General features: G+C 39.5%; 1 protein-coding gene across 3 annotated transcripts; it reads left to right on the top strand.

Annotated features, from left to right (window-relative positions):
- Positions 1-31: 31 nt before the first annotated feature.
- LOC104964983 (euchromatic histone-lysine N-methyltransferase 2) lies at positions 32-11,185 on the top strand. 3 transcript variants are annotated; one of them, XM_010793916.1, is made up of 28 exons: positions 32-60; positions 1,182-1,251; positions 1,356-1,517; positions 1,721-1,974; positions 2,175-2,229; positions 2,348-2,424; positions 2,522-2,662; positions 2,799-2,867; positions 3,226-3,346; positions 3,692-3,775; positions 3,913-4,049; positions 4,145-4,288; positions 4,852-5,183; positions 5,278-5,508; positions 5,647-5,729; positions 5,814-5,920; positions 6,335-6,457; positions 6,552-6,653; positions 6,784-6,888; positions 7,421-7,575; positions 7,686-7,853; positions 7,961-8,105; positions 8,224-8,301; positions 8,540-8,655; positions 8,902-8,988; positions 9,083-9,161; positions 9,752-9,927; positions 10,458-11,185. In XM_010793916.1, exons 1-28 carry the CDS (start codon positions 34-36, stop codon positions 10,636-10,638), a joined length of 3,609 nt encoding a protein of 1,202 aa, XP_010792218.1. In that variant the 5' UTR covers positions 32-33; the 3' UTR covers positions 10,639-11,185. The 3 variants fall into 3 exon arrangements, with proteins under 3 accessions (XP_010792218.1, XP_010792217.1, XP_010792219.1); XM_010793915.1 differs by having other exon boundaries at positions 3,689-3,775; XM_010793917.1 differs by lacking the exon at positions 2,799-2,867 and having other exon boundaries at positions 3,689-3,775.
- The last annotated feature ends 5,111 nt before the right edge of the window (positions 11,186-16,296 follow it).

Below are 16,296 nucleotides of genomic sequence, written 5' to 3'. Positions count from 1 at the left end.
GTCCTTTTACGTGTATGCGTTGCATCGCGAAACATGTCGGCATCTGAGACAACAACGAAGGTAGCGAAGCCTTTCTGCAACTCAAAACTGCATGCTAACGACACTAACATTTGTTTCACAACTTGTAAACACATTAGCATACATAGCAAAAGCACGCCACCAGAGTAGCAATCTGTCATGATGCAAAATGTCTTTCCTTGTCGATGTATAGGAGCTCTTTGTTGAAAGCTGTGCTACAGTGCTAGCTTCGTTAGCCTGTAACATGTTTTGTGTTAAATTGCTCTTATGTTGTTAATGTTTTGGTTATCTCGTCGGTTCCTCTGTCTCTATTCCTTGCATTTTCATAATTTTGCGTTAGTCTTGTTATGTTTTGCGGTTTCTGTATAGTATCTTGCTTCTTGTATGATGTATGTTCAGTTTTCAAAGCTAATGTTAAGACCCACAGTCTACGCACAAGACACATTGTCATGTTTACATATTTGGATTTCGAGGGAGGATTTTATAAAGTAAGTGTGCAGAATCTCACTGCTTTCCGTTTTATTTGACGGACTACTGATGCTTTGAAATGTGTAGAAATGCATGAATGGGTTGATTGACTGATGGCGGCATTTGACGTAACAACAGACACCATCAGTCATTGGTTGACAGATTTATAAAGCAAGCAGGAAAATCAGAATCACACTTTAGGTCAAGTAACAGTATTTTTAATCATACAAGGACAGCTAGGAACAAGGACAACAAAGACAGACAAATAAAGGTAAAGAACAGACAGGACTATTGTATATATAATTATGTGAATATAGGTGTAGAAAAGATTGACTAATTATTTACATTATAATGACCACAATAACGATCACAAACAACACTTATCCTCCTTATTACACACAAGTTATCCATTCTCCATTTGATAAAATATTGCATTACTTACAAGCCAAGGCATCCAACAGTTGAAAGATTTGTTTTTTACCTGGTAAAACTACAAAGAACTGCCTAGTACTTTAGATATACAGTGTATGAAAGGGTCCAGTTGTGTACATCGTTACATTACTCCAAAGCTAATTTGCATCAAAATTGCTCCTCATGTGTGTCTCTGCTACAGTCTATTGCAGTGAATAAATGGATATTTTCTAAATAACAGATTGATGTTTTCTTACATTCTTTTTTTCTTGGTTCTTTGCCAGGAGCCTCCTGAAGGAAATGACTCAGAAACACCAGAAGAGTCCTTACCTGGTCCAAGTCAAGTAAAGGAAGGTATGTATAGAGGGAGATATAATTTAATAGTTTAATCTGTGCTTTTGAGGTACTCAAATAGGCTGAATTATTGTCTGATTTCTGTATTTTTACTACTTTTCCAGATAATGCAGCATCCACCACAGCTGCTGTCCCCAAGAAGACAGAGCCCATGGGTGGTATTGCATCAATGTTGTCATCTCTGCAACCTGGAAAGGACTCTTCCAAAGCTGGAGAGGAGGGAGAGAAGTGGTCACCTGTGTCCTCCCCTAGCAAAGCAGCAGCAGGTTAGGCTTTGCAATCAGTAGAAGCAATGACCTAATTTGACATGAAGCATAAATACAGCAGTTTGCGATTTGTTTTTTAAGTTTCTTGAACCCTTTTAGAATAATACATTTGCTTGAGTCAGATTGAATGTGTTACAAATTATTGAAGGGCTTCAAAAAGATACCAATAAATTCACAGTAATGTCTTTACCTCTCTCTTCAAGGACACGCAGCAAAGTCAATTTCATCGTTGTCCCCCTCTCCTTCGACGTCTTCAGCGGTGTCCCCTGGCCGAGCTAAGATGAGTGTCTCTGGACCCGGCAGTAGTAAATTCGTCCTGGCGCCTTCTCCTTCCCCGTCCTCCTCTTCTTCCTCTTCTTCCTCTTTTGCCACAGCTTCCTCATCTCCTTCTGTCTCCCCTCCCCCAACCAAGATTCATCGGGCTCGAAAGACCATGAACAGGCCTGCAACCGGGCAGGTGAGTCTACAAAGCAGGGCTTTTCTATTCAAATGTAAACGAGAATGTGTACCTCTGTCTTGAATATTGATTTGGCCCCCTTTTCCTTGACCTGAGTAAACATTTAAAAATGTAAAATGTGATTATAATTCAGCCTCCAACAAAACACACATTGTCTATTATTTGCTCAATTGACGGTACTGACGGTTTTTATTTCACAGATGAGCCACACTGAAGCGCCTGTGATGCCTTCAGGATCCTTTGAAATTGAACAGGGTTAGTGGCTTTCGCATACTCACGCTCACTAATGTTTTCTTCTGGAAAATAATAACGTTTCTATGAGTCCCTTGTATAAGTGAACACTCACTCTGTTGTGGTTTTAATTTTTCAATAGTTGCAAAAAGGAGAAAACTTGGTCATTTATCTGAAGACATGCCGGAGAACTCAGAAAACATTCCAGAAAATGCTGTGGTAAAATCATGTCTTTGCCCGCACATAACTCACCTTTATTCATCAGATTACATGCAATTTGATTGAATGTAATGTTTTTTTCTCTTTCAAAACTCAGGAAGAAACGTTATATCATAAAAAAGTGGAGACTCTTACCAAAACTGCACCAGAGAAGAGCAACAGCAGTGTTGGGAAATTAAAGCAGGAAGTTGCCGAGAAAATTCCTATTTCCAGTCCGTCCATGCAAGATTCAGAAAAGGTTTGACGCTTAGATCTACATATGGTTCTCTTACAGTGATGCAAATATTAGCATTAGTATGTGATGGATGTTTTTTTTTTTTTAACCAACTGAAGGAATAATTGTTTATTTTACTATTGTCAAATGTCATCAATAGTTTGAAGATGGTGGGGCCGAAGCAAGACAAAGTAAAGACATAGAGGGGTCTGTAAACATGTCAGATCATGTGAGTGCTTTTACTTGTTTCACTAGCTTGATAATTACATTCTTTTCTACTAATAGATATTATATAAATTATAACATGAATATTTATAAATATATAATTATAAAAAAGTTTTAATTTAACTATATCAAAAGGTGGGAAAACAGTGGCAGAAATATGTGTGTGCATCTATGCAAACCGTAGAGATGCAAACATGATCATCAAAATGTGCGCTGTCGTGTTGCTTGTGTTAAAAAAGGACCCCTCAATCCTGCATCTCCATGCCCCCTTCTGTTTGGTGTTTTAAAATCACCAGTTTATGTCTCTCCACCCTTCACAGATGTCACATTTTCACATTCAGACAATGTATCTCCCCTTGCAGGGTTCAGAGTCTGAAACAAAGAGAACTGTCAAGAGTAGAAATGAGAGCGAGGAGTCTTCGTGGCAGCAATCAGACCAGGAAAAAGAGAGAATCTCGGCTGACGTGGTTGAGACAGTGGGAGGTGAGTGACTTTACTCAGTGGGTTAAATATACATATCATTTATAAAGCAAGCTTTCAGCCCCCTTTACTCTGATCCAACTACATCCTCACTGGTGCAGTCAGTTAAGGTGAGATCATAAGCTGAATGAGGATCACATGTGTATGATCAAAGAGAAAGAAGTGATTTTAAGCTTTGATTCCTCCTCTGTCTGGAAACTATAGCCATTGCTTTGCCAATGTACCAGTCAGGGGAAGGATACAGAAAGATCTCCAATGCGCTGAATATGTCTCGGAGTGCAGTTCAAAAGTTCTGCACATGTCTCTCTCATGACCAATGTTTATACTTTGTTATCCGGTTTACAGCAGGAAGGGCCACTGAGTACACGGAGGTTCCTCTGGGCGCTCTGGACATCTCCGCTGCCGACAGTCTGACTCTTTCTCCTCATCACGGTGAATTAATGATACATACATGCCCCTTTTGTAAATCTGAAAAAAGTCAAAAACAAACAATCTCCCCACCCTTTGGTGCCCATTCTCTCTTGGTGACAAACATCATAAACGTTTCAATCTTTCTGTTCCCTTTGCAGAAGGAAGTGATGCAGGAGACACGGAGCGGCTGGAGGAGCTTCCTCTCTGCAGCTGCAGGATGGAGGCTCCCCGGGCGGACAGCAGCAGCCACCGCATCAGCAGACAGTGTATGGCTACTGAGAGCATCAATGGAGAGGTTTGTGTTTTTTAGATTTCGAGAGCAGCATGACATCTCTGCTGGTCTGTTGTAGTTTACAAAGCTCACATCTCAAACTGTATCTTGTCTTTCAGCTGAGGGCTTGTACCAGTCGGACTATGAAAGGGGAGACCATGCGTCCGTCCAGTCGGGTGCCCCTCATGATGCTTTGTGAGATCCACCGATCACACATGGTCAAACACCACTGCTGCCCTGGGTGTGGATACTTCTGCCTCGCGGTAAAGAGTTGTAGTGGAGATTTCTTATGTTACCTTATATGATAAAACCAAATGCTTATAAAAGCATTGTCTAACACTACTGTACCATTTCTTCATATGTGCTGTTTTCTCTGCATACTCTAAAGAGGGTCATTCATCTCAAGCGCTTCAAGGCCACGGGGCTGATTTGGCAGACTATGCTGATACTCCTCTTCACACTAAGTTTGAACTTCCATATGCTGATAACCGTTATACTTTCGACAGCTACACATAAAACTGTCTGCCCGCCCTATCTTGTATATAAGCTTTGCTATTCTGTGACTATTGCGCACACTCTTGCAGACTATCCTATACTCTGTGAGACCTGTACCATTTGAAGCTTCAAATAAATAACCAACAAGACAACGCTGCTTGCTTTCACCAGTTTATTATTGATTACTCTCATTGTACATCTTTACAGTATTGACGAGTTTAAAATATCCACAACAGAGTTCAACCCATCTACTGTAGGGATTTACAAGCAATAACTTATGGCTTAAATGAAGGTTTTCTCCTTCTTGATTCCTACCTTTTTTCTCTTTCAGGGCACGTTTCTAGAGTGCTGCCCAGACCAGCGCATCGCTCACCGTTTCCACCGTGGTTGTGTGACGGTGCTGGGCGGTGGGCGCAGCAGATCAAACGGCGGCGGTGGCGGCGGCATGCTTTTCTGTCCTCACTGCGGGGAAGATGCCTCTGAGGCCCAGGAGGTCACCATCCCATCCTTCAGCTCGGCCACATCCTCGGCAACCACCGTCGTCACCATGTCTGCTTCCTCCACCACCACCCCGTCACTGCCGCCCTCCGCCCCCACCGCACCCTCACTCACAGCCTCAACAGGAGGGATGAAGGATGGGAAGATGCCAGAGAGACCTGTCAGGTAAATTTGGATGACCTGGGAGAAATCGATTGGTTCCATTAAACTGTAAAAGTTAAATGTTCTTTCCTTTGCGCTCCTTATTCGCCTCTTTCAGTGCACGCATACATAGCCATGGTTTGGTCACACTCGCAGTAGAGCAGCAGCCTCCGCAGCCTGTAGCCTCTGCAGCCACTGAGGCCACCCTCCCCCCGGCAGAGGAGGGGGTGGACAGCGTGGGACCCTCCCTCTGTATGCCAAATGGGAAACCCATCAGCCCCAGTGCACTTCCACCTGGGCCCAGCAGGGCGGCGCTGCAGAAGGCCATCCTCACACAGGACACTGAGAGGTTGGAGTTTAGATTTGACTGTATTTTCTTAATCATGTTTAGTTTTGCTTTGACTCTTTCAAAGGAGCGTTCTGTGGACAACTGCACATCAGACCAGTTGACATTAAGTTGGTGGTTGTTGTTTTTATGATCTGCCAGGAGGAAGAAACTGAGATTCCACCCCCGCCAGCTCTACCCGGCTGCCAAGCAGGGGGAAGTGCAGAGAGTCCTGCTCATGCTGAGTGAGTGGGCTTGAAAATGTTGAAATTATGATATATTTGTACAATATTTGTGTATTAAAACTGTGCATTGTGTGTGTTTCACAGTGGAGGGCATAGATCCAACATACCAGCCTGAATCCCAGAACAGGCGCTCTGCTCTCCATGCTGCAGCTCAGAGAGGCCTGCTGGAAGTCTGCTACATTCTCCTACAGGTGAACACTTTGTTTGCATCTGTCGTTGTTTTTTTTTTGGTGATGCTTTACACATGAAGATACATTCCTGTAATCTGTTGTAAAGGAAACGTTTCTATTTTGAGAAAGTGTGTAAAAATGGCTAATTACAACTGCAACTGATGTCCAGAGTTAATATGAGAAAACCTGCATCGGTGAGAAAAATAAAAATGTCTATTCATATATAACAGATGAAACAGTCAGATATTATTACTTTAGATACACATTGTATTACAGGAATGTTTGGCTATGCTTGCTCTATTGCTCGGGCGTGTATACTGTTTATATTATTGAAAGCATATCTCAAAACACAGAGCTCATTATTCTGTGTATTTAACGAATCCTTCCTGGTCCTTTACCAAAGATGAATAGTTATATTTGAATGTGTACTAACAGGCCGGAGCTCAAGTGGATGCCCAGGACAAGGACCGTAGGACCCCTCTGCTTGAGGCGGTCATCAACAACCACATTGAGGTGGCTCACTATCTGGTCCAGAACGGAGCCTGCGTCTATCATGTTGTGAGTGTCTGTTTAGTGCCTACAATGGAAAAGATAAATGTGAAGTTTCAGGGGTTTGGTTGATATGGAGTTCAGTGTTTGTGGATGTCTTCAGGAGGAGGATGGATACACTGGCCTCCACCACGCAGCCAAACTGGGAAACCTGGAGATTGTCAGCATGCTGCTGGAAACAGGGCAGGCTGATGTTAACGCACAGGTAAAGGAAGCACCCACATGTATGAAAGGCCCAACACATCACTTCTTGTCTATAACTAATGTCAGTTTGACCATCATGTCTGTTTTACTGGTTCGGTTGATTCTGATTCTTCCTGGTGTTTTGATCTCAGGACACCGGGGGCTGGACGCCCATCATCTGGTCTGCAGAGCACAAACACGTAGATGTGATTAAAGTGCTGCTGAACAGAGGCGCTGATGTCACCATTAGTGATAAAGTAAGTTCCTTCAAGTTCATTGAGGTTTGGAGATGGTGTTGCATTTAAAATGCCTTTTTGCTTAATTTGTAGCTGCTCCTTTGAGTATGCCTGTTTTTATATTTGCAAATCAGCAAGTGTGGTTTTTTTTGTGGGGCGGGATAGATCACATTTGTGCATGTCGTGTATTTGTCTATCTGTCTGATATCTTCTATGTCTTTATGCTCAAGAACCTGTCGCCGTTGCGGCTTACTACTATTAATTTTTTTATAAAAATAACAATGTAATTGACTTTGTAATGACAATGTAATGATTGTTCTGCCTGCTGACTCCTCTTCACTGACCAGGAGGGGGTACAACTGCTTCAGTAGCAAAAGGCATTTGTGGAAATTGGCTTTGATTAAAGACAAGCCTTAGTAGGAATCTCCCTGGGCTCTGAACAGGAGCATCTGCAGACGAATGACATACCCGATATGTTATGTTTTCTTTTATATGTAAGTTGCATGAAAATGTTAAAGGTTACTTCTTTAATCTGTCTCTTCCCTCCCAACAGGAGCTGAACGTGTGCCTCCACTGGGCAGCGTATGCAGGGAATGTGGATATAGCAGAGTTGGTCATGAACTCTGGCTGCTCCCTCGCCTCAGTTAACTTGCACGGAGATACGCCGCTTCACATCGCCGCCAGAGAGGGCTTCCTGGAATGTGTTACGTGAGTCGATGTCATCATAAACTTAAGCCTATTTATTGAAGTCATATGAATTCTCTGCTTTTTCTGGAGCCAAAAGCACCCATTCCATTTTCCAACTGTTTCTTCTGCAGGTTGTTCCTGTCCAGAGGTGCAGACATTGACGTCGTGAATAGGGAAGGAGACACGCCTCTCAGCCTCGCTCGGCCCGACACGCCGGTGTGGGTCGCCCTCCAGATCAACAGGAAGCTAAGAAGGGGAATAACCAATCGTATGCTTCGGACTGAGAAAATCATCTGCAGGTTGGTGTTATTTTGTTGACCCATGTCTTTAAAAAAAGAAACTGTTTCTTTATTACAAGATTGTTTCCTGTTATTCTTTATGATTTGACTCCATGTTTATTTTTCAGTGACGTTGCACAGGGCTATGAGAACGTCCCGATTCCCTGTGTGAATGCAGTTGACGACGAGGGCTGTCCGTCAGACTACAAATATGTTTCAGAAAACTGTGAAACTTCGGCAATGAACATAGACCGCAATATTACACACCTGCAGGTGAAATATTATATCACGCTCTCATTAAAATTCATAATTTTCTTTCTTTAACTAACAAATAATATTGCGATTTGCAATGAAAAATGCATCTCATACATGTTAATGGTCTTGTCTTTAGCACTGTAGCTGCACTGATGACTGCTCGTCTAGTAACTGCCTCTGTGGACAACTGAGTATCCGCTGCTGGTATGACAAGGTAAAAATACATTTTGTTTTAAGGCCAAATTAATTATGTATTATGGTAAAAAAAAACTTTACATATTTTTTTTTAAAGCCTTGACCTGATAATGTGGCACATTCTGCAATTATGAGAAGAAATTAGCTTTCATTCAGTCAGTGAGATCCATGCATCAATGAAAAGGATTCATTATTTACAGAGGAAACTAAAGGAGTGATACTAATCTCAATTTATTGCATTATTTGTTTTTTTTTAGGACCAGCGACTACTCCAGGAATTCAACAAAATTGAGCCTCCACTAATATTTGAATGCAACATGGCGTGTTCCTGTTACCGAACATGCAAGAACAGAGTGGTACAGGCAGGCATCAAGTAAGAATTAAACTCGTCCAACGTAATGTTTATCAACCACTCAGGTTTTTTAACTAGTATTAACAGCAACAAATGTCACTGACGACCTTCCAACAAAAAAATGACATTGTGAAGTGACTGTCTGGAAGGAAAGAGCTGGATATGGCTGCACCAAATTGTTGCAAAACATGTATTCATTGGCCCCTGCATGACAAATAACCGCAGTGCTCACTCTGAGTCTGAACCCCCCCTCCTGTTTCCCCACAGAGTTCGTCTTCAGCTCTACAGGACTGAGAAAATGGGCTGGGGAGTTCGAGCTCTGCAGGATATTCCCCAGGGAAGCTTCATCTGCGAGTAAGAGAGGATTGTTTTACACACAACAGGTTGCTTTACAGTATGTGAAAAGCTACAGGTTGGAAAATAAGCTTTTCTACCTCCCTCCACTCAGATATGTAGGGGAGCTCATCTCCGACGCAGAGGCCGATGTTAGAGAAGACGACTCCTACCTGTTTGACCTGGACAACAAGGTGAACCTTTCAAGAGAAAATGCTTTTGTTTTTCATCAAAACAGAGATGACAGGAGGGGAAAACATGACAAGGAACATTTTCTTAATTTTCTGTATAACCAATAATACATAACTATTAAAGTGAATAATTAGCCAGAACTTAACTCATGGAGAAAAAAACAGTACATCCGCTGCTGAGCTGGGTAAAAACCTCCTAGGTTTTAGCTTACTGCAGTCTGTCAGCTAAAAACATTTATGGGAAAAATAGTTTCAGCCTTATATTTCTACTAGATGAACTTATAACTTCAACTTTTTTTAATAAATCACCTCCTTAATGTAGAGAATCAATCAAATTAGTTTATCTAAAATTGGCAAAAGATGTTTGCATGTGGAGTCAAATTTTATTAAAATTCTGTTTCGGACACTATTTATTTGTAAAATACTGCAAAAAACATCAGCTGTATTCATTGGTGGCCTGTCTCCGTATTTAGATGGATTTCATCTTATACAAAAGCATATTTAAATCGCGTAACATTTTCATTTATTAAACTGGAGCACTGAATAGGGATTGAATTCTAACACGATGCATGTTTTCTTTGTTTTTGCTAAAGGATGGTGAGGTGTATTGCATTGATGCCCGGTACTATGGCAACATCAGCCGCTTCATCAACCACCTGTGTGACCCGAACCTTATCCCGGTGCGTGTGTTCATGCTGCACCAGGACCTGAGGTTTCCCCGCATCGCCTTCTTCAGCTCCAGAGACATCCTCAGCGGACAGGAGCTGGGGTGAGAAGCTGAGACGTTTATGATCACCTGCTCAGAGCTTATTTCTTTATTTCCCTCCTTGTTTTTATATTTTATTAATGTTTTGTTTCCGCCTCTAAATTATGTAAATGTTGTGCTTTTCTTTGTTTTATGAAATAGTTAACTGGAAATCTTACATCTGACATTTTTAAATCTGCACATTAATTGATTATGAAAATCATTTCTGAAATCATTTTAATGTCAATTATTATTCAAAATCATTAACTTAAAAAAATAAAAGCAGACACGGATAAATTAAATGCATGTACACTATACAAATCTAAGAATGTGACAATAACTCAGTAGAGCAGTCGGGGAACAATTATTTATTTGTTAATCTTCCTCCTTAGTTACCTTCTCTACCCTCTCCTGTTTATCCTCTCCCTTACATTATCTATTGTATACAAATGAAGGACCCTTATTTGTTAACAACTCATCTGTCTGAAACTCCATCTGGCTGTAACCTCGATGAACATCTTTACAAATATATATTTTCTTCCCTGTTTCATCAGATTCGACTATGGAGACCGATTTTGGGACATTAAGAGCAAGTACTTCACCTGTCAGTGTGGATCAGAGAAATGCAAGCACTCGGCCGAGGCCATCGCCATCGAGCAGAACAGACTGGCTCGACTGGATGCTTGCCCAGATTCAGGAGCTGACTGTGGGATGAGCATGCTGGGAAACTCTTAAAACACTTACCCATGGGGCCTTTGGATTAACCTCACCCACTTCACATGTGAATATTTGCAATGTAAATACACCTAGTGGGTTATATCATTTTTTTGATGCATGGTGCTGTTTTTCTACTTGAAATGTCCTTATTTTCCTCCCAAACTTGCCATCTTAGAGTTGATCATGTATATGGTAGAGAACATGGGCCATTTTATATATGTTTAAACTGTGTGGGTATAAAACATCAATTTGTGATTCTCTACATACAGTATATCTACTGTATATTAATGTCTATTTCATTAGCTCATGACAATTTGTGCATTACGAGTCCCAAACTGTCATGCATCTTCTGTTGTGCCAACAAAACAATTCTTATCACTTTGCATTTTCAACACAGTTCAGTCATGGGCCAACCCTTTAGCCCATACTGGACTCAAGGACCTGAGGGATGTTGACTTTGGATGATTGTCGTAGCTTTATTTTCTTTATTTTTATACGCATTGTTTTCTTTATCACGTTTAGTTTAATAAATTAGCTCATTAGTTGATCTTTGGGCTCTTGTATTGAATGTGTCATTTTCTTTTTAAATATGTTTCTCACTGGTTTACAATATTCCATGTAATCCTATAGTATCCTGTAATTTCTATACCTTTTATCCTATGTCATTATGTGTGCATATGCAATATTAGGATATTATAGAGTTTATAGGGAGATGTGGCCCAAAAAAAGTATTTCCTGTTGGTGTTATTGTGTTATCAGCAGGGGGCAGCTAGCTACAAGCCACTATGCGAAGCTCCGCAGGGCCCAGTCAGAGAAATGAAAAAGAAGATGTCTCACTCTGCTGGCAGTTCTACGAGTCTCTTTGAATTGGAGACTGCTAACGGATAAGAAATGCTCTGTTGTCATCCATCCATATACAGTGCAGTACAGAACAAAGAGATACGGAATAATGATTATTCGGTTGTAAGGCAAAAAAGAAGGATGCAGAACAAGAATACAAGACAAGGTGCATACAAATGTACTAAAATAATACTTGTAAGTGAAAGAGCTCAGTATTTCTCCAACCACTGCTGTTGGGTAGATTCACCCATAATAATATATTGTGCATTTTAAAAACTGTTTTTTTATTTAATTCAAAGTTGTACTGTTAGATATTTAAATCTTAGACTATGGTATAACGATTATGAGACAATAGGCCCCTGGAAACATATATGCCATGTGCCTCGCCACATCTACATTGAAACATGACAAACAGGTACCGTTGTATTCTTTTTGTGTCTCTTTTCAGGTGTAACACATCTCTGTGGTCCTTGCTGCTGTTTTTCGAAGTTGTATTGGTGTCTTTCCAGTCATTCATGTTTCTTTGTGGTCCTTTTGAGTATGTTCCTAGTTGGTGCCATTTTGTAGGTAAAGGCCAGGGGGGCGAAATAGGTTTTGATTAAATTCACTTAATCTTAATGCAGTAAACGTTTAGGTTTATATAACAGGAGCAGAGTGAGCCCTTATTTCTATAAACGATCTGTGGTGGCACGCTCAGGTGTGCATCCCTCTGCAGGTGCGCTCGCGCCGTCACTGCCTGGTTACTAGGAAGAAAAAGATTTCCTCACGTAGTAACTCAGTCGGCTCAGACTCGGTGCAGCTCCTTTCAAAAGTGATTTTAGCTGTTTTCTAAGAAGGTTTTACAATAACTTTAAGCAAAGGAAGTTGTGTTTTAAAAGTTAACGAAGAAAGAGGTGGAGGTTAAGGTGGAGAATGGGTAAAAAACAGGAGACAAATCCGGACTCGGAGTATGGTGAGTTGAAATCGCCCGTTACCTCAAATTGAACCATAACCTTAACATCTTATTTACCTAGTACTTAACCAAATACTTTTGGCTATTACTTTTCATAATGATTTCTGCCTATATTTTTCTTTTGTTTAAAAGATGTAATAATTGGATTTACCAAATTATTTTCTAGATTAAGTTGTTATTTTTTACATGGATAGCTGTTTTATTACATTTAAATCTGAAGTGTTTCTTGTAGTTTCAGTAAGTAAGAAAGGTATTGCTAAATACTCTCCTTAAGGCCATAAATCGGCTTGTTTGCTGATGTTTGTGAGTCAGATTGCACACTTTAGGATCCTTATTAAAATGGTTTAATCTTTTACAAAAAACGTTTTACATTATGTCACAATATATTTACAGCTGAGCAAAACATAATATAAAGCAATGCTTAAAATACTCAAGATGCTCCGAATTGGCTATAAATGAATTTCATAAACATGTATTTTCAAAAAATAATAATAATAATTAGATTTTCATTCTTCTTTTTTACATTTAAAATACTTCATATTTTATACTTGAACTTCTTCAAAAACAAAGGGTATGGTGAAGCTTTAACGTGAGAATTGTTGTTGATTTAGCTTTAAATAATGACTTATTTTAATAATTGATTATAAGAGAAGTTTCTGATACATTTTCTGTCATCAGCTAATCAGTTTAATATTTCAGCATTAATGGATTTATCCTCCCATTACTTTCTCTATTATTGATTGGTCTATAAAATATAAAAACAAAGATGAAAATGCCCATGACACGGTGTTATTATAAAAAATAATAAATAACCAACAGACCAAAAGCCAAAGATATCTATCCTACAATCAAATGAAACAAGTAGGGGGGTCCTCACTCCTTTCCACAATTACTTTAGTGCTTTTTATATCACAATAGTTGCAGATAGATTTTCTGTTGATTCAATCTTTTTACCTCAATATTGATCATGCAGTCATAGCAGAGTCTTTGAATGACAGATGTTGTGATAAAGACAGGATGAAGGAGAACTACACTATCAAAAAAGAAACAGAATATAATGTTGTATCAACTCTCCGTTTCTCCATATCCTTGTTTGCGCTTGTATTTGGAGTATTGATCAAGTCGAAGTCTATTGACAGTCTGGGAGGTTTTCAATGCTCGAGTAAACAAACCCTCCCAGGAGGTAAATATCCATCCGTATCTCATGACTCCTCAGAGAAAACACCAGAATAAGATGAGGACAGAAGATGTGTCATAGCCGACAGTTTCCTTATCAGGGTGACAAGTGAACCTCTCTTAACATACAATAGACTTTATGTGTAAATGATCCTTCTTCCTAAACTCATCACCATTTGTAATCTGCTCCCTGCTAATTCCCTATTGTTGTGCTGGCCTTCATGAGGAAGTTAAAATGTTGGACATACCATGTTAGGCTGAATGTTGTACAATATGTCTGTGTTGTGGGTTAAATGCAACCAGTGTGTCTGCTAAGTGTGAACACACTCAGTTTTAAGGAAATAGGTGACTTTTGGCAGTTGCAGGGGGTTTGTTGCTGCAAATCATTGACCAAAAAGTATTTTGCTCAAGGCAACAAGGAACAAGACTGTTGTTGACACTAGTGAATATTTCTGATTAATTTTGAAAAGATGGTATAATGTTCGTCACACGGAATCAAAACATTTCTTATATAGAAAGTGTTATGAGTGAGGATTAAAGAAACTTCTGTATTTCAGCTGTGTGATGTAGAGTTTATTTAAAACATTTTGAAAGGTGGACATCTCATTTTGAAACCAGGACCTACATTTTTGATTCTTTAACAATGAAGTGTCATTTCACACGCAAAAGCAACATACTCTTGCTGTTTCCAGCTTCGCAAACGTGCTTTTGCTCTGTTGTGTTTAGGTCAACCAAATAAGATTGGGTTTTGCATCTTAAACGCTGCAGAGTTATAATGGGCATTTGTCCCTTTTTCCTCACATTTCATTGGCTAAAAGTTTGATACATATTTGTATTGAGAATGAAAATAGTTGTTTGTTGCGAAACATTTATCTCCAATTTCTCTTTGAATGTTTATGAGAAATCCTTTCTGTTGCTGTCATGGCTCTGACATGTAAACCATAAAGGTACTCAGGAGTCACATAACAGTTTTGACAATCAAATCAATCACACTTGAATGAATACACCCCCTACCCTCTTACGTCACATCACTTTGAAAGAATTACTATTTTTACTTTCTTTCTTTTACCCTGGGATATTCAAGTGTATAATGCAGGTTACCAATTAACCTTGTTGTCATCTCTTTTCACAGTAAATTATAAAGAAGGGTGAGGTTTGTACTTTGTACAATAAACAACATATTCTTTACAGTCTTTATTTTTGATTTTTGATTCTTAACTTCTTGCCCGAAATAAATTATTAATCTTGTGATTCATTGTGTTACTCAACGTGCACAAAGTAAAGGGAAATTAGAGATCAGTTCCTTCTTCAGTCAAGGTCAGGTGATGACCCTCACAGCCGTCATCCTGCAGCGGCCTGTCTAGGGTTCAAGGTCGATTGGTTTAAAGCTTTTCACCAGCTTTTAACGAGGGCATAAAAACTGAGAACTCATTTAATATGTCTCACGCACAGTCACAGAGAGTTGTTTCCACATTGTCATTTACTCACAGCAGTATCCTAGCAGAGCTGAAATCTGACACTGGAGGCATGGGAAAAGGCAGAAGAACAGGTTCCTCTGTTGAGAAATGTGTGTAGCACTGCCAGAGTCATTTCTGTCACATTCAACAAACAAAGATTCTGGAAACAGTAATGAGCGCGGATGCATTATGTAGTCGATCAAATTCATGTCTTATATAAACAGAAATAATGCAAAACGCTATTTGCATCTCAATTTTGAATACATATTATACTGTAGAAATGCCACACAAAGGGCTTAAAATAAGTGAAAAATAAGCATAAAATGTCAATAAAAATAGGGATGGAATGACACATTAATAGCATAATGTAAGATGGACAATAAATAGAACTAAAAATCATAATAACAAATTATAATAGTTGAAAATATTAAAAACATTGCAGCATGCAGAAATATCAAAGTCTATTCATTTATTTTTATACTATGTATTTTTTATTTATTACATCAGTGGTGGGGCTTTGAATTTTTCAGATGAAAACACACAGGGTATTTTTGCCTTCAAGTAAACGGGTAGATTAGTACAGCTGCCTGTTGTCATAAACACACTTGTTTGTTGTTTATATAACATCCATATCAGATATAACTGTATGTATAAGAGTGTGTCAGTAGGAAAACCCTTATCTAAGACATGGAAATAAAGTTTCTAATAATTCGTTTTTCATAATTCCTTGGCCACTCTGTGAACATTTGTTAAACCCTCATTCTGAATGTGTGTGTTTAGCATTTTTGGTATTTGTTTACTAGACTGAGTCTTAGAGCAGAAGAAAAAGCTACCAGCTTGGTGCATCCTCTTCAAATATTTGCATCCTACTCAGAAATCCTGACAAAGGAGTTTGCTTCATATTACAGTCAGTGGAGATACATTGCTCCAGCTGCCATGATACATGTTATGGTGAGCTGGGGACCAATCAAATCAAGCATGTTAGCCTTTTGCCAACCCAGTCTCATGGCATTTCGTGTTCACCAACACGATTTTTAATCCATTGATTCGTGTTCACTAACAAGATTTTCCCCTTTTTTTCGTGTTGCACAGAACGATTTTAAAAGCAGTGTATTTCTACTGGTAATGTGTTTCGTGCCTGCAACACGTCTTTTCCTCCGGTCGGGTCGTGGAAGACCGGAGGCTGTGTGGTTCATAAAAAAATGTTCTTACTCAATATCAAACCACAATTATTGCTTTTATTTTAAATCG

This window comes from Notothenia coriiceps, unplaced genomic scaffold (genome assembly GCF_000735185.1).
Source record: "Notothenia coriiceps isolate Sejong01 unplaced genomic scaffold, NC01 NC01_scaffold00037244, whole genome shotgun sequence".
In the NCBI taxonomy this organism is placed as follows: Eukaryota; Metazoa; Chordata; class Actinopteri; order Perciformes; family Nototheniidae; genus Notothenia; species Notothenia coriiceps.
The sequence above is the reverse complement of the archived record's forward strand: the minus strand, read 5'-3'. Positions and strand labels throughout refer to the sequence as shown.

Excerpts from the sequence above, each read along its gene's own strand:
- LOC104964983 (XM_010793915.1), top strand. The coding sequence starts at position 34 with ATGTCGGCATCTGAGACAACAACGAAG. Across the intron at positions 2,663-2,798 it reads CCATGCAAGATTCAGAAAAG|TTTGAAGATGGTGGGGCCGA; the intron begins GTTTGACGCTTA and ends TGTCATCAATAG. Across the intron at positions 4,050-4,144 it reads CTGAGAGCATCAATGGAGAG|CTGAGGGCTTGTACCAGTCG; the intron begins GTTTGTGTTTTT and ends CTTGTCTTTCAG.